The following is an 18,537-nucleotide window of genomic DNA, read 5'->3' as shown; positions in this document are numbered from 1 at the left end:
GACTGCCTCTGACAGTCAGATCTTGGGTGTTTCCCTTCAAGTACTTACAAGCTTCAGGACTTTGACCTGAATTGAACTTTTAAGAAAAGACACCAAGGTGAGATAGATAGAATCTCTGCCCCTCCTGGCTGATCCACAATGAGGGTGGAACTAAGAATGAAGGTCTGGTGGTTTGAGACTCTCCACCCTGCAGACCGATAGATGAAGATTGCATTCCTAGAATGAATGTGTTCCCCTCCCTAACTGAATACCTTGGGTTGGGTCCCTCTGAAAGTTTCCACTGTTTATGTTGTTTCCTTGGTAACCCTCTCCCTGCCCCCAACTTGTGGGTTAAATACCCCACACTTCTTGTGTCCGGCGTCTGAACTCTGGCCAGCATGGTCACGAGATCGACCCCGGCGGCGAACTCTGGCCAGCAAGGTCATGAGATCGACCCGGTACCGATATCCCCAATAAACCTCATGTGATTGCAGCAAGTTCGGTCTATCGTGAGTCATTGGGTGGTCGTGTCATCCCGAGACTTGAGTAAGGATCTCCCCAGTTCCGGGGGTCTTTCAGGAACAGGAAGGGGGAAGTCAAATTATCCCTGATTGCAGATGGCAGGAGTCCGTTCTTAGGAAATCTTCACAACTCCGCCAAGACTTCTTATAATCCATAAACAAATCCAGCAAGGGAGCAGGGCACGAGATCAATGTTGGAGAGTCATTAGCTTTTCTATGTGCCAGTAATGAACTCACTGATCCTAAAAGAAAACAATCACTGTTGCTGCCCAAAACAAAATAAAACCAGGAATAAACACAAATGAAGAGGAGAAAGACTTCAACAGTGAAATGTAGAACACGGACGAAACTGCCATACAACCAAGAGACTTCTCGTGTCTGAGTCAGGATGATTAGTACTGTTTTCAAATGACCACACTACTGCAGCAAGGTCTGCACAGCTACAGTCCCCAATAAGAAGAGCAACATTCTTTATGAAGCTAGAGAAATATCCTAAAGCACACACAAAGGAAGCTGGGAATGCTACATGTGCCTGTAATATCAGCATGGGAAAGGTAGGTGCAGGAGGCCTGGGAGGCCAAGGCCAGACTCGGCTCAAACAAAATAAACCAAGTTTATGTGGAAACACAAAAGGCCAGGTAGAGTCAGAACAATCCTGAGCAAAAAGAGTAATGCTGGGGTCACTACAGCACCTAAATTCAAAATATACTATAGAGGCTGGGCGAGGTACATGCCTCTAACTCCAGCACCCAGGAAGTAGTAGCAGGCAGATCTCTGTAAAAGACTAGCCTGGTCTACAGAGTTCCAGTCCAGTTACAGCTATACAATGAGGCCCTTTCTATTATAGTTTACATACACACACCCATACTATGGTAAAGTTGTATGTAGTAGCAAAAATAGTATGATGTATTGAGAAAATACGTCATGTAGTCCAGCGGAATAAAATACAGGAGAACCTGGAAATGAATTCATGCAGCTGTAGCCAACTGAATCCTGAAAAAGGCACCGAGTAACTGAGCTATCCTGTTCCTGGGGCATGCACCAAAGACTCTGTGACCTTATACATTGGAGATATCAGCATGTCTTACTTATCACAAAACTGATCAGTCAATCTCTGGAATCAGCAGATGAATGGAGAAAGAAAACTACTATATAGAGAAGAAAGAAATCAGGGTGTTTGCATAAAAATCCATGGAACTGAGTCATTAAAGAAGACAGAGACAAATAGCACTTCCTCTTATCTGCAGAAGCTGGAATAGAAAGAAAAGACTTAAGGAAAGATAAGAGGTGGAAGGGATGGGGGAGGGTAAAAGAGCACCAATGAATACCAAAGCACATCTACTTGAACTGAGATGGCCCAGTATAACCCATTACAATGTGTAATACACACACACACACACACACACACACACACACACACACACACGCACACATGCGCGTGTACACTGATTGTACTTTGAAAAGAGGGCTGGGTGTGGTAGCACATGCCTTTAATCCCACCTGGAGAGAAAGAGGAAAGAAGAGCTTGGTTAGTTCCAGGCCCTAGGAGAAGAACAACGACAAAGGACACAACATGGTAACCTTCTGTACACTGGATTTTAATGCCTAAAACTCTCTAAAATGCAACTGAACAGAAACTGTTAGGCAGAGAACAGGCTGTGTGTGTGCTCAGAGTCACCACAGGAGAGGAGCTGCCTGGGGCCCCGTGGCTGGGGCTAGGTCACTTTGCTGATGGAAGCCTTACAAGCAACTGCTTTCCACAGGCTCAATATGTTCTGTCCACTTAAAAGTCCACTTGGGTACCAGGAGTTCCCCCCCCCCCCCCCCCCCCCCCCGTGTAAATGGATGGAACACTCTCACAGGGTTTAGGAAGTCGAGAAAAATCAGCAGAAGACTGTAGGAAGGATGAAAATAACTAACCCCTTTCTTATAGAACTAGTGAGCCTCACTGATCATGAAGAGCAGCATTGTGCATTGGACAATGTCTCACCCAGGGTCTCATTACATAGCCCAGGTTGTCCACAGACTTACGATTTTCTTGCCTCAGTCTTAAGAGTGCTGGGATTACAGATGTGCACCACCCTACCTGTGAAATTCAGGAAAATGAGGAATGTGAGGCTGCAGAGATGGCTCAGTGGTTAAAAGTGTATATTGCTCTTTCAAGATTGGAGCAAGTTTAGTTCCCAGCACCCACATGGCAGCTAACCACAGTCTGTAACTCCAGCTCCAGAAGATCTGATCCCTTTTTCTGGACATCATGGGCACTATGCTCACATACAAACTAGCACACCGTCACACAGATAAAAATAACTCTTTTTTAAAAATCGAGTTGCCTGGGTCCCATGTATTCCTCCAATGCAGGGGACAAAGAACAAGGTTGGTGTTCAGGAGTGGGGAAGTCTCAGCCGCAGCCCAGGTTATGCCGATGAACACCTGGTGCTACCTTGGAGCTGATGGCCATGACTGTTATTCCCTGTATTCTTAGAAAATCTTTCCCTCTTTGCGGGAAAAATCCCTTCTCATCTCTTAGAGTCCTTTAGATAGCTCTGATTAACACCCACAGCTATTGAGGGGCAGTAGCTCCTTGTCCTACAGGTGACAGGCTCCATTACAACATGGGATGCCTTTTAAACAATGTGTGGGCATGTGTGTGTAGGTGGATGTGCATGCAGAGAGGAGAGGAGAACCCCGGGGGCTGTCTTCAGGAGCAATACCCACCTCGTTGCCTAGAAACTCATAGGCTAGAATGGCTACCAGTGAGCCCAGGCCTCTTCCCATCTTTGCCACCCAGCACTGTGATTACACATGCTTGCCTCTGAGCCAAGCATTTATTTTTACATTATTTTTTTAATTAAGCAGATGGGGTGTGCAAGTGTATCATGCCATACACAAGGAAGTCAGAGGACAATTTGTAGGAATTGGTTCTTTCCTTCCACCTTATAGGTTCTGGGATTGGATGAGGTCATCAGGCTTGGTGGCAAGTACCTTCACACTGCTGAGCCACCTTTCTGGGCTATGTCCAGTATTGTCACATGGGTTCTGGAGTGCAAACTTGCCCTTTGCTAAGTTATCTTCCCAGATCCCTTTACAAAAACTCACAATGACCAATGGGAAGTATTCTCCCTGGATGCTCATTCTCCCAAGCATCAAGCATTACACTATACATTGTATGTAGCCGCCTCCTAACAATCCAGAAGCAATTAATTTATGTTCCCTTTGCAGCAAATGAGGCACTGAGAGGTTAAGCAACTTGCCCTGATCACACAGTGAGGAAGTGGCATAAGTACTCTTGCCACCAGTTTTAACACCTCTCTTCCCTCCCTGTGTTGTTGGGCCTTGGAGGAAAGACCTTCTTTTCAGAACCTTTATTCTTTCATCTCCTAAGCTAGCCAACCAGTGTTTGCGTACTCATTTACTGCTGATCTCCTTCCAATACAGGTAAACACCAAGTGTAAGAGGAGGCAGGCCCAGGAGCGGCAGCAGTACGAATGTACCTTACTCACAGTCCTGCAGAGTCAGCTGTCCACAACTCCCTCCCCAAGATCAGCCCACCGCACTTTTCCCTGAGTGCTCTCTGAAGACCCGCTGAGGTGGAATTTTACTAGTGTCACCGGATCTCACAGATTTAAAAAAAGAAAAAAAGAGCCCCTATAGCTTTAAGGGCTGGGAAGATCACAAGGAGTGACCACTTGGAATGTCATTTACACCTCTGTAAAGCTGTGGAGAAGTACTAGGAAAAACAAAACAAAACAAAAACCAAACAAACAAACCAAAGGCAATAAGAGGCATGCTAAAAGAGCATAAAAGGCATGTGGTTCAAACATTCTTTGACTTACTTGGCTTTGAGAAAATCTGGCCAGAATACAAGATCCTATTGACTTCACAGAAGGTATGGCTGGGCTTCACGTAGCAGCCACAAGAACACAACAGAAGAATTTGCTGTAAGCATCTAGGTCAGGCTAGACCTCTGAGGAACCTAAGAGCTTGTAACACCATGTGTAAGCTGGGAGAAAAGAGCAGGGGACCCAAAGGAGGAGCAAGTGCAGTCATTCTTGCCTAGCTCTGGCTCTCTTTCCTCCTGAAGAGCCAGGCTCTGCAGCCCTGAGCTAAGCAGGAGAAACCTCAGCCTCTTGTCATCTTAGAAGCTGAACACCTCTACCTGGGCACTGTGTTCAGACAAGGGCCCTGATGCTGAGTGTGGGTCAAACCCGAGTCTCCCAGATGGGGCTGTGTTGGTTCTAGTGAAAGAAGACAGGCTTTGATGAAGGCTTGGCATGTAACAGACAAGAATCCCAGCAGCCAAAACACAGTTAAGATGAAAGGAAATGACAGTATGGTTGGGCAACAACCCCTCAGGGCTTCACCTGCTACAGAGCCTTGGTGCTAGTTATAGACATCTATCAAGAGAGCCATACTCAGTGACTTACATGTGGGAGCACAGATGTCACAACATGACACTTATCCAAAGCTTATGACCAAGAGAAAGAAGCTGGAGAGGTGGGATGGGATTAAGGAGCTGTTGGGGAAGGGTAAGACACAGGGGGTTCGAGGTAGGGGACCAGAAGTGGAAGGCAAGAGGTGGTGATTGAGAGTCAAGGGAAAAGGGCCAGGGAGCAGGAAGCAGAGGCCAGGGACTAGAGGTGGAGGCCTAGGCAGCAGGAGAACTGTAAGCAGGAAGCCGAAGGATAAGGAGGAAGTATAGGGTGGGGGTAAGTGGCAGGGGTGATGAGCAGAAAACAGGGGGCAGGAGGCTGGGGAGTAGGAAGTGGAAGGTCAAGGGTCAGCTACTGACAGAGCCACTGTATCATCTCTGAATCTTTCTAACTTGATGCTGTGTATCTGCAACAGCAATTCAGAAATAAGGAAAATCAGCAGTTCTCTTTCCAAGCTGAATGGCTCCATGGACAGGCTTGGCGATGGCTTGGCAGGGCAGGAGTTAGCCAGCACTGTGGAGCCATCCCAGATGACTACATCAGCACCTCCTGGCCCTGTGCTTCACTGAGAGGAGGAGAAAAAAAGGTTTTGGCAACTGTGTCAGATACCAGGAGAATTGTGTACATATTTTTAAAGATGAAAACTGTCTCAGCTATTCTTGGTAGTTAACTTGAATTAACTAAAACCCAAGCAGCTGGGTACACCTGTGAAGGATTTTTCTTAATTAAATCATTTGAAATAGGAAGATCGGTGGCAGCCTACATACAGGACATGGAAGGAGGAAGCCCTTGCTCTTTGTCTGCTTGCCCTGGCTCTCACTGGTCAGTCTATTCTTCACTGGCATTACAGCCTACCTCTTTGGGATTCCAGAGAATACTGAAGAACTATAAACAGTTGAAACATCATGGACTGAACTATTGAATTTCCATTGGTAGACAGCCATTGTTGGACTAGCTGGCCCACAGTCTACTACTCTAAATTTCATATATATGATAGATTGATTCTATCAGTTCCGATCCTCTAGAGCAGTGCTTCTCAACCTTCCTAATGCTATGACTCTTTAATACAGTTCCTTGTGTAGTGGTGACCCCCAACCATAAAATTACTTTTGTTGCTTCTTCATAACTGTAATTTTGCTACTGTTATGAATTGTAATGTAAGTATTTCTGGAGATAGAGGCTTGACAAAGGGAGTTACAACCCACAGGTTGAGAAACACTGTTCTAGAGAGCCCTAACTGATATACTATATAAAGGATGTTGTAAAAATCTAAAACAAATACTACCCCCCACAAAAGATTTTAAATACTGTTGATTTTAAAGACTGAAAATTACTTAAAACTGAATCTTTAAGATTTTTTTTTAGTTTTTATTTATACACATGTGAGTCTGTATGTTTGTTGTGAGTATACAGTGTACAGGTGTCCAGGAAACCAAGAAGAGGAGCTATAGGCCACTGTAAGCCACCAAGTGGGTGTTGGGCACCACACCTGGGTCCTCTGCAAGAGCATCCAGAGCTTGTAACCCCTGAACCATCTCTTCAGCCCTAAAAAAATGAATCTTTTACCTGCCATGTTTTAATTTTTTAATGTTAGGGGATTAAATCTAGTCAGTATGTTTTTAGCATTAAAGAAGAGCATTGCATCACTCACCTTCCTTCCCTCAGCTGAGCACAGTTCCTGGAGTACAGAAGATGCCTGACAAATGCTCACATGAAACCCACACTCTCATCTCCATTCTAGGCCAGTGTGCAGATGACACACAGTAAGACCAAGTCCATCAGACCCCAAATGACTAATGTTTCCTGAGCTTTCCAGACAGGAAATGGGCTGCTCATGCCTTCTACTAGTGGAAGCATCTGAGTGTCGCTTTAACGATCATTTGTCAAGTTATGCTGTGTCAGCCACACTAGGACCTAGCAAGCTTTTCTTGGAAGTGGCTAGAAAGTAAAATATTTCAGAAATGCCAAGCCACAAATAGTTTGTCTATATTAATCTCCCTTTTACCATCCTTTAAAAACATCAAAACCAGAGGCTGGAGAAAGGGCTTGGTGGGTGGGAACCCTTGCTGAATTGGGATCCTTAGATTCCACATAAGAACCTGAGTGTGGTCACACATAGCTGTAACCCCAGCACTGGGTGGCTGATAGGTGAACACTAGAAGCTCACTGGCAGGAAAGTCATCAAAACTGGTAAACTCCAGGTTCAATGGAGACCCCAGCTCAATGAGAGGAGGTAGAGGGTGACAGAGACAGACACTCAATGTCTTCTTCTGGCTTCTGAAGGTAAAAAAACAAAACAAAACAAAACAAAACAAAAATCTGTTTTTAAAATTATTATGTTTTGTTTTTATGTTTTAGAGAGACTGAAATTTCTGCCAGAATATTTTACATGCCATCAGAAATTACCGAGGGCTGCTAAAGGTGAAGCAGTTTCCGAGGTTGAAATCAAAGGCCACCATCGGTTGATCTAGGATGTGACCTTGTAATACAGTACATACTGGGTGGGAGGGTCTTGTACACTTTCTAAGAAGACCAAGCTGTCCCTTGAACTCATACTCCCCTGCCTTAATCTTCTGAGTGCTTGGGAGTATAGGCATGTGACACCATGCCCTGCTTTCTGTAAACATGATTTTATGATCAGGTAAATACAGTCTATGCAGAACACTCAGCCAGCTCTCAGCATTAGATGAAGCACATTTAAAATTTATTGAGACTTGGTAACACCCTGGGAAGACTGAGTCAGTAGGACTTCATATTCTCAGAAGCACAGTGCCATACCTCACCGCCACACTTGAACATCCTGGGGATTTCCTTCATACCTTCTCCTGCTTCCTATCACTGCCTTTCAAGTCCTTCACTCTCAGCTCCTAACCCTGCCTCACTGCATCTCTGACTTGATGCTCTTCTTGAGGCAAAAGGTAAGCCTCCTATTGTGCCCTAAGGCCTACTTCCAGCTGCCGCACGGATGCTCTCCCTCTGTCAGAGGACTGCTCATTCTTCTCCCCAATACTTGCTTATTGAGGCAAGCAAGCATAGAGGATTGTTATTAATGCTGGACTCCACTTGATATAAGGTATACACACCCCTCACCCCACTTTTAAGAGTGCACCTGGGAGCCTAAAACATTTGCCTGCCTATACTATGCATACATACACACATACCTCTCTAGACAATGTGTCTGGAAACCTGTTAGCAACCTAGGACCTCCTCCTGCATCAACTTACATATACACAACAATCAAATTGGTTTCTCCTTCCTTTGACAATGGTCAAATTCAGATTCCAGTTAATCATGCTCTCTTTATATCCAGGTATAAGAACCAGTTTTGGTACAAAAAGGCACAACTACATCCTCAAAGGAATTCCTAGGGCAATCCCCTACCTACCCTCTTATACCTGTGGAGAACTGAAAGTGCATATAACTAAAATCAGATACAGAAAGTGACATGTGCAGCAGAAAAAGGATTACCCGACCTAACCCATCATTACAGAGAACCATCTAAATCACAAAAGCCCCTTAGCAACACCCACCTTCTTTAGGCCCCATAGACAGACCCCGGGCGGTAACTTAGGGCCCTGGAGCACCTTCACTCATGTGACTCACTGCTTTAGGCCCCATAGAGAGACCCCGGGCGGTAACTTAGGGCCCTGGAGCACCTTCACTCATGTGACTCACTGCTTTAGGCCCCATAGAGAGACCCTGGGCGGTAACTTAGGGCCCTGGAGCACCTTCACTCATGTGACTCACGGCTTGCTGCTCTCTTGTAGCATATTCTGACCTGTTCTATTACTTTGCTTTGAATAAAGTTTCCTCACTACCTTGTCACCAGTACAGGCTTTATTTTATTCGTGAATAAGAGACCAAGAATTGGGAAACACTTAGCCCATAGTGTCACAGGTGGCACTGTGCCGCTGCCTCTAAGCGTCCTCTGCATCTGGTTCCGTGTTTACCTCTTTGCTTGCCCATTTGTCTCCATCCACTGACTTGCAAATTCCCAATGTAATGATCATGGTTCATGCTGTCCCCCATATTGCTAATCCCTTGCAGAATGGCTCTCAGTGTGACAAGAGGGCTGGTGAGAACTTTCAATGGATAAAGCCATTTGCCACCAAACCTGACAACCTGAGCTGGATCCCTAGGACACACACAGGACACACACACACACACACACACACACACACACACACACACACACACGGTGGAAGGAAAGAATCAACTCTGCAACTGTTCGCTCACCTCCACATGAGTTCCATGTGCTCCTGCATGCACACACACACACACTAATAAACAAACAAATAAATAAAAATCTAAAAACAAATGTCACTGGATTTAATTCTAGATTCCTTTCTGGGAATCTCCCTCAAGAGACATAGAAGCTAGCGTCTCTATGTCTGGGAAGACAGTTGATTCTGAAAGTTTATTACCGTGGACTGTGGTGACAAGCCTAAAGAATACATAGGATGGGGATTTGCTAACTGATATAAGGTCTCTGACCTACTGTCCTTCCTTGAGGACTAAGATCTAGTGTTCATAAGTCAACTTAACTTGCTCTTACTACACATAAGCAGAAAAGAGGATGTGCTTGTGAAAGTGCTCCTTTAATAGAAAGTTCATGGTCCCCCTTCAGCCTCACCATAGCTCTCCACAAAAAAAGCCATAAGAAGAAAGTAAGTGACTACAGGGACAAAACCTGGTCATTAAGACACCACCTTGAGCTAAGGTATGACCTACACTTGGCACATTCAAAGCTCTGGGTTCCAGTCCCAGCACAGGGAAAAAATGTTGGTGATGTCAAAGTTAATGGCAGCAGACAGTCTGTGCAATCAGGTCAAATGCATGAGAACAACACGGCTGCCCTGGGCAGGTATAAACATCAAATAAACTCAAACTGAAAAACATGCTGCAGAATGGATGAGCAGGACTGGCTGACAACTGTCCAAGGTGTCATGCTGTTACAAGTGCAACTGAAGCTCTGCTGCAAACTCAGGGAGCAGGAAGACACAACTGGGCAGGGTGGGAACCAGGCTCAGCTTCATTAAGGAGCACGCCTGGATAAAACTGCAATGGAAAGCTGAGTGTGCTGAGATGCCAGCTCTGGTTGGAAGACTGAGGAGGAGGACTGCTGTGAGTTTGAGGCCAGCTTGAGCTACACCATAAATCCAGGGCTATATGATGAGAGCATGCATCAAAAAAAAAAAAACCCACATACACAAACACACATAAATTCACATACAGAGACAGAGACACAGAGAGACACAAACACACACGCATACACCTCCCTGAATGGAGTTTCTAGAAGAGGGATAAATGGAATCTTCCAGCGACACTTCTGCTGGAAAGACTAATTTTACCACCTGGACACTCAGCTTTACTCTGCAGCAGGCAAGCCCCATCAACAAGATGCTTTCAGTTGAAGTCAATTACTGTATGGGTGCAGGTAGGTGGCCGAGAAAGAGCATAGGAAGCCTTCCAGGAGCTGGAAGATCCTAAAGCATGACCTGGGTTCGGTTAGGGTCACAGTCATGATCAGTGTGTGTGTGTGTGTGTGTGTGTGTGTGTGTGTGTGTGTGTGTGTGTGTGTGTTTTAAACCTGAATACAAGTGAGAAAGAAAATCTCCAATGTCAAGACAAAGCCACCTATCAGGAGCCTCAGGGCCACATCTCTATCTGGGTTAGCAGGTGATGACTTACTTTCTTTTAACACAGAAGAACCTGCTTCAAATAGAATTGTCTTCCATGACCTAGGACTTTTGCACTGCTCTTCTGGCATTTTGTTACCAAACAGTCTGAAGAAGGAGGTATGGGCTTTGATGTTCACAAAGTGATTAGAAGATGTGTTTGCTGGAGTGTGGTGAGGCTGCCCAGCAGTTATCTCTCAGCATGGGTCTAATTGGATTGGACACAGCAAATTGCAAGCCAGTAGTAGATTGTGAGAAACAAAGGAGGCACACTGGTAGAAAATTAGCAGCTAGAGAAGCAAAAAGCTCTCTTCACGGAAAGTGGAGCTGGAGAGGGGAGCAGAGAAACACAGCAGCCTACCCATCCCCCAAGTGGCCTCAGTCATTTTCCTGTATGTCTTGGGCTTTTTGTTTGCTTGCTTTGAGAGAGCTAGGAAGTTTTTAGTGGTTCAGAGAGAAAATGATAGAAGCAGAGTTGGCCGGATGCAGTGAAAAATTCTGCCTGAAGTCCCCTAGGAGCCAAGTTCCGGGTCCACTTGTTACTACTAGCTGAGAAACCCAGATTTCCCCATCTGTAATGTGTGGGCCGATGTCACAAGTCAGGATGCCTCTGGAAAAGGAAGGGGGTGAGAATGTTTGCCTGAGGGCCTGGCATCCAGGAGGCAGAGGCTTAGCTTCAGTCCATTTTCCAGTCCCTCTTTGTGCTAGCCAACAGCATTCCACAAACATGGCTCTCCCTAATTCTGGCTAAGAAGTGCCTGCCTGCCTCCCGGGCCCAGCAGTAAACTCTAAGACAGGATCTCATAGGCAGAGGAAACAGCCTCATAGTGCATGAGCTCTTTCTAGCCTTTCTTGACCCCCCCCCCTTCCTCCTGTCCATCCTCCCTTTCAAAGACTCACTATATAGCCTAGCCTGGCCCCCAAGCGTCACAATCCTCCTGCCTGTCTCACAGTGGTGGTCTTACAAATGAGCATTAGCCACCAAGCCCCTGCCAGCACACTGTCTTTCTGTTAGACTCTAAGTCTAACCTGAGAGAAGGCAGGTATAACCAGAGACCTTAAGCAGAGAACTCAGCCCCCAACATGAGTCTTCTCTTCTTCCTCTCAGGAGGCAAGCCTGCCAATCCTATCTACTCTCTCAAAAATCTTGCCTTCTCTGTAGCCAGTGATTCTGTCCAGCTGTTGTCCTCTGTGACCTGGGTCACTGCCACAGAATCCTGAGCTGCTGCGTGCAGTGACTTGTCCTCCTTGGTGACAGCACATGCCCCCCTTGCTTAAAATTCTTCAGTGCCTCGATTCCCATTCCAACACTTTCAAAGTAAAAGTCCACGATTCAGTAGGTAAAGGTGCTTGCCCACAAGCACCTTTGCTTGATCCCCCAGGAGTCACGTGGTAGAAGGACAGAAGTGACTCCTGCAGGTTTTCTCCTGAGCACTATGCTGCACCCCACCCCACAATGACACTGTAAAAGTCTCCAAGCTTCCTAGGCAGCAGTACATACATGCAGGGCTAAGTGGGCAATGTTTCCCTCATCTTCCCCTCTCACCCTTTGGTCATACCGGGGACAAAGCCTGGTGATGTAGCACTGCCTCTGGCACCCTTGGCCCTAATCTTAAAACACATCTAATAAGTTGCCTTTTTATTTATTTGCTTTATTTATATATTTGTTTTATTTTAATTAACTCACAACTAAAACCATCACACTGCTAGGTTAAAACAGCCACTCAAGCAGTTGGCCAGTCTCAAACTCTATGCATCTTAGTGAATGTCTATATGGTTAGAGTGGTTATTCTGAAGCTCCAGAGTTTCAATTAGGGTTTTACATTTTCACTATTACACATACACACTTATACACACACACTTACACACACACACTGCATAAGAAAGAACTATGACAGAAACTAGAAAAAAAATAGCATTCTACCTTAACTTTTGTTTTCTGAGACAAGGTCTTCTTATGGGGCCCAGGTTTGTCTGGAATGTGTAATCCTCAGGCCTCAGCCTTCCAAGGAGAGGCATACACCAACAAGCCTAACTGGGAAATATCAACATTTAAAAAAAACAATTTTTCTATAAATTCTATATTTTTTTTAAATTTTATTTTAGATGTTTTCTTTATTTACATGCGAATTTCTCCATTCCCAGTTTCCCCTCCAAAAAACAAAAAAAACAAACAAAAACAAACCCCTGTTGCCTCCCCCCTCCCCATGCCTGCCACCCCACCCTCTCCCACTTTCTGGCCCTGGCATTCCCCTACACTGGGGCACAGAACCTTCACAGGGCCGAGGTCCTCTCCTCCTATTGATGATCGATTTTGCAATCCTCTACTATACACATGCTGCTTGAACAATCAGACCCCTCTATGTGCAGTCCTTGGTTGGTGGTTGAGACCCTGGGAGCTCCGAGGGTACTAGTTAGTTCATATTGTTGTTCGTCCTAAGGGGCTACAAACCCCTAAGCTCCATTGGTCTTTTCTCTAATTCCTTCACTGGGGACCCTGCACTCAGTTCGATGGATGGCTGTGAGCCTCTACATCTGTGTCAGTCAGATACTGTCAGAGCCTCTCAGGAGAAAAAATATGGAACGCTTCACGAATTTGCGTGTCATCCTTGCGCAGGGGCCATGCTAATCTTCTCTGTATCGTTCCAATTTTAGTATATGTGCTGCCGAAGCGAGCACAAATTCTATATTTTTATCACACTTTAATTTGGTAGGAAGAAGTGAGCATGCCACAGTATGCATGTGGGGATCAGAGGACATGTTCTCACCTTCCGCTGTGTGGGTCCTATGGGCCAAATTCAGGTCATGAGACTTTGCAGCAAGTACCTCTCCCCACTGAGCCTTCTTGCGACACAGTGTATTTTTTAAATTTATTTATTTAATTTATATGAGTACACCATTGCTCTCTTCAGACACACCAGAAGAGGGCATCAGATTCCCTTATAAATGGTTATGAGCCACCATGTGGTTGCTGGGAATTGAACTCAGGACCTCTGGAATAGCAGGTGCTCTTAACCACTGAGCTGTCTCTCCAGCCCACAGTGCATTCTTTCATTAATTTACCCATATCTGCTATAAAGATGGATCTCAGGGCTTCAATCATGATAAGCATACACCAGTCCTCTCCTCCATACTCTATAAAGGACCCTGAAGCCCAGGAACTAAGTTCAAGAAGTATGGCATGCAACCTCTGTGCTTGAAATGGCACTGCCCACAGGGCCATGCATAATGTTGCTCCTACTTCCCAGACACCTTTCAGCCTGCAACACTTACATGGCTCTGCTTCCCTTCAGGCCATGCAGCGTCTTGTCACCCTGTAAACCCTCTTCATTTGGACTACCCTGGGCACTGTTTCAAGTGGGTCCAACCTTTTGACACTAGAACAACATACTGTCACCTATAAAGTTCATGCTGTCTGTGTAATCTAATGTTTTAAATAAATTTGCAATTTTGTGTTGGGCTCCACACACTGGACATACCTGCTAGGCCCAGGATAAAGTGCCAGCGTGGCTGTGTATCCCCAACATGATTTGCAACCAAAGTCCCCCTCCCTCAAATCTCTGCAAGTTTCTTGCCAGATTGTCACAAATCAACTCCTGGAGGGCAAGAATACATACATTTCTCCTTTTTGTATTTCTAGATTCTGGGGCCATATAAGGCACTAAGAAGATGCTAACTATCCATGCTTACTTTCTTCCCGCACCCCCTCACCCCGAGACAGGATTTCTCTGTGTTGCTTTGGCTGTCCTGGAACTCACTCTGTAGACCAGGCTGGCCTCGAACTCAGAAATCCACCTGCCTCTGCCTCCCAAGTGCTGGGATTAAAGGCGTGTGCCACCACTGCCCGGCCATGAGTTACTGGCTAAGGATTCCCCTGAACTCCCTGCCCCAAAAAGCATTTCTCTGTGTAACTCAGGCTGTCCTGTAACTCTCTCTGTAGACCAAACTGGACTTGAACTCAAAGATCTACTTGCATCTGCCTCCAGAATGCTGGGACTAAAGGTATGTGTCACTATATTGGTTTAGAAAATGAACCTTGATCCTGTGGTTTTGTAATAAAGCCCTATCCTCAACTCTTTAAAGGGAGCTGGCCACAAAAACCTGAAGACAGATGTTCCAGGCAAATGAGGGCAGAGCTCTATGCAAGACACAACTGTAAGCAGTGTAAGAAAATTGGGGGACAAAGCTGGTGTGAAGACAGTTTTCATTGTTTGGGTGTGGCTCAAATACCATGTCCTCAGAGTTCATTCTTGTTCAACACATTCTTAAATAGCACCCTCAAATCCAAACAGAAACCAAATGACTCCTGGTTGCTCTCCATCCTGTTACCTGGAATTTTATAAAACCATTCAGGACTTGAAGCACCTCCCACTCCTTAGAAGCATTCTGTTACTAATTCATTCATTTTTGGAGACTGGGCTTCATATAGCCCAAGCTGGCCTTGACCAAGGCATGCAGCTCAAGATGGCTTTGTTCCTGTCCATTTTCATGTGTGTGTTGTACATGCATGTACATGCATGCTTATGTGCACATCCATGTGGAGACCCAGGTTGAGGTTGGGAATCATCCTCTATCATAGTCCACCTTGTTTCATTGAAGCAGCCTCTCAAACAGATCCAGAACTCATCAATACTCTTTATCTTCAATAGTCTCTAGCTGGCCAGCTTGTTCTGCACACCCGGCCTCCACCTTCCAAGGCTGAAATTACAGACAGGCCACCAAGCCTACCTGGTACTGAGGATTCTGGGACTCTGGAAGCTGATCCTTGTGTTTGTATGGCATGGGTAAGCCACTGAAACATTGCCCCAGGCCTCAACTTCAAATCTTTTGTTTTGTTTAGACAAAGCCCCACTATGAAGACCAGGATGGTCTCAAGTTTATAAGGTATCTGCCTGCTTCTGGTACTGGGATTAAATGACTGTACTATTACACCTATCAAAAGCTTGAACTCTTTCGTTTTTTAAGACAAGGTCTCTCTGAATAGCACTGCCTGTCCCTGTAATACATTCTGTGAACCAGGCTGGCCTTGAACTCAGAGATCCACCAGAGTGCTGGGATTAAAGGTGTGCACCACCACACCTAGCACCTTGAACTCTTAACCCTTCTCAGCCTTCTCTGCCTCAGCTTCCTAAGCACTACCACCTCATTTAAAGTGTACAATTTATTGACACTTTAGGGGATCCTATTTCATCTTTAGGACTTACAAATAAAGCCTGGTACATAATAGGCATTCATATATGCATTTTATTTGGTATTCAAATATGTCATTTGTTTAGTCTATTTTATCTATGCATATTTGTAAAGCATATATACCAGACACTGTTCTGCATGTTGGGATTTAATACAAACATCTTTTTATCACAGTAGAGATGACTATGGGTAAAGAACTAAATGCATTTAGCTACAGAGGGGAGAAGAAGGCAATCTAGCAGTTTTCAAAGATACATGGAGCAACTAAAAGGAAGTGTGACAGGCTGGAGAAATGGCTCAGTGGTTAAGAGCCCAAAGTGATCTTCCAGATGTCCTGAGTTCAAATCCCAGCAACCACATGGTGGCTCACAACCATCTGTAATGAGATCTGATGTCCTTTTCTGGTGTGTCTGAAGACAGCTACAATGTGTGTGTGTGTGTGTGTGTGTGTGTGTGTGTGTGTGTGTGTATGTGTATGTGTATATACATATATACAAATAAATCTTTTTTTTTGACACAGGGTTTCTCTGTGTAGCCCTGGCTGTCCTGGAACTCAACTTTGTAGACCAGGCTGGTCTCGAACTCAGAAATCCACCTGCCTCTGCCTCCCAAGTGCTGGGATTAAAGGCGTGTGCCACCACCACCCGGCTAAATAAATCTTTATAAAGAAAAAAAAAAAAAAAGCAAGTGTGACTCCAATCAGAAAATGAGCTGTGACTGCAATGAGTCCTTAGTTTCTCACATGACTTTTTGAGTAAGAACTGGGTGGAGGCAAGCTGGAAGCAACAGGAAGTCATGAGCTTTCAAAAACTAAGGCCAGTGCCTGAGGTTTCTTAAGACAAAAAAAATTAAAAAATAAAAAAAAATAAAAGTAAACAATCGTAGGGAAAGGGAAAGCCTGAGCCAGAGCTCTCACGTCTACACCAGACAGGTCTGTTTACCAGCTACATGGGTTTTTAAAAAAAATAAAAAGACAAAGCCAAACCAACATAAAAAGCCACCAAATTAACACATTTTAAGGGGAAAGCACATTTGTAACAAGGATTTAAAAATAGAGTGACTGGGATGGGAGTGAAGCCCTGAGTTGACAGTAGAGTACTGCTCAACATGCAGGAATGCCCAGCATGCTAGCTAGGTAAAGTCTTCCAGCACCAGAAGGGAAAACAAAACAAAACAAAACAAAAAACAAACAAACAAACAAAAAACAAGCGAAGTGGTACACATCTGTTATCCCAGAACCCAAGGAGATGAAGTGGAAATATAAAAACTCAAAGGCGAGTGGGGCGGACCAGAGCGAGCACAAGTCCTGAATTCAAATTACCAGCAACCACATGATGGCTCACAACCATCAGTGCAACTACAGTGTACTCATATACATAAATGAGTAAATAAATAAATCTTTAAAAAACAAACAAAAACTCAAAAGGCAAGCCTCTGCTTCACTGAATGTTCAAAGGCAGTACGGGGTATATGGAATTCAGTCTTTAAAAAAATAATTCATTTATACTGGTAAGCTGACTCGACTCAGTGCTTACAGGGGCCTGGGTCAGGTTCCAGCACCCATATGAGGCACTGCCTGTAGCTCCCCTTCTGCTGGGATCTAATATGTCTTGACTCTGGAGGCTTCTATGGGTACCTACACTCATGCGACCACACACACATACATGCACTCCAAGTTACAAATATTTGTAAACAATTAAATAAGACTGCCTACGCAGACTGAGGTTGAATTCGGTCTCCCTCAAAATCAATTTGGCATGTGCTGGTAATTGAACCCACGACCATGGAACGCTGAGGAACCTCTCTGGGACTTAACTACACTCTACGCCCCTTTCCCATGCAAAAGGGTTTGTGTCAGATTGCCTAGGCTGGTTTTAAATAGCAACTCTCTAGGCTCAAGTTTCCTACAGTTGGGGTCACCTCTCTCTGCTACCATGCCTGGCGCAGAAACTTTCTGACAAGTGCATTTGCCTCATCAGGCTGATTTCCCATAAAGTACTAATTTGTAATCTCTGGGCCCTTTAAGGGGATGCAGAACCTCTATTAGAAAAAACTTAAAGGGAAAACTATATCCTCCTCATAAGTCACAAGATCAAAGCCCTTCACGGACCGGGAGGCACAAGCTCACTCGTGGCTCGTCCACACACTGGAAAGGCAGCACTTCACAGAATGAGCGACCAGAGGCGCCTCCAGACCCGAAGATCGCCACACTCTCCGCCGGGGTACGAGGGAACCGAGAATAGACAGGTGAGAAATATTTCAGACCAGCCTAAAACGAGCCTTAGCTTTTCTAAGTAAACCCCGCCAGCCCAGGCGCTTGCTCCGCAACCGCGGCTTACTTACCACCGCTCAACTTCCGGCAACCACAGCCCAGCCGCGCCGCGCGGCCCGATGACGTAATAACTCAGCTCACAAACGCGGAAGCGCGGGGCGCATGCGCAAGTCACAAAAACAAACAGCAAATTGGGTCCAACCACTGCGCAAACCCGGGCTTAGCGACTGAAGGCTAACCTGTAAGCCTTCTTGGGCTTTTAAGGAAGATTACATTTTCCTGCGAGTGACTCTAGAGTACTACGGAATTACTGCCATTACTATCGAGTTCCTAGGGTACTTCTAGAGTGCAGATGTTGAAACAAGATTTGCTTTTTTTTTTTTAACATTTTAATTTAATTTCTTAAAAGTTACATAGGCTGGGCGGTGGTAGCACACGCCTTTAATCCAAGCACTTGGGAGGCA

The 18,537-nt window shown here is 45.2% G+C and overlaps 1 protein-coding gene and 1 non-coding gene across 11 annotated transcripts in view; both read right to left on the bottom strand.

The window, feature by feature from the left end:
* Positions 1-18,203, bottom strand: part of Atg7 (autophagy related 7) — a 209,850-nt gene extending 191,647 nt beyond the window's left edge. For 2 of the 10 annotated variants that reach the window (XM_031382968.1, XM_031382976.1), the window contains exons 1-2: positions 18,145-18,185; positions 12,536-12,646 (exon numbers count right to left, since the gene is read on the bottom strand). In XM_031382968.1, coding sequence (XP_031238828.1) covers positions 12,536-12,630 — 95 coding nt within the window. In that variant the 5' untranslated portion in view covers positions 12,631-12,646; positions 18,145-18,185. The other 8 variants (XM_031382974.1, XM_031382975.1, XM_031382970.1 and 5 more) reach the window with 8 other exon arrangements.
* On the bottom strand, positions 13,184-13,290 carry LOC116100054. The gene has a single exon (XR_004122422.1). It is a non-coding gene; the product is annotated as a U6 spliceosomal RNA (small nuclear RNA).
* Positions 18,204-18,537: the final 334 nt, after the last annotated feature.

This window comes from Mastomys coucha, unplaced genomic scaffold (assembly GCF_008632895.1).
Source record: "Mastomys coucha isolate ucsf_1 unplaced genomic scaffold, UCSF_Mcou_1 pScaffold20, whole genome shotgun sequence".
Lineage (NCBI taxonomy): Eukaryota > Metazoa > Chordata > Mammalia > Rodentia > Muridae > Mastomys > Mastomys coucha.
This window is presented reverse-complemented; position numbering and strand designations above follow the sequence as displayed.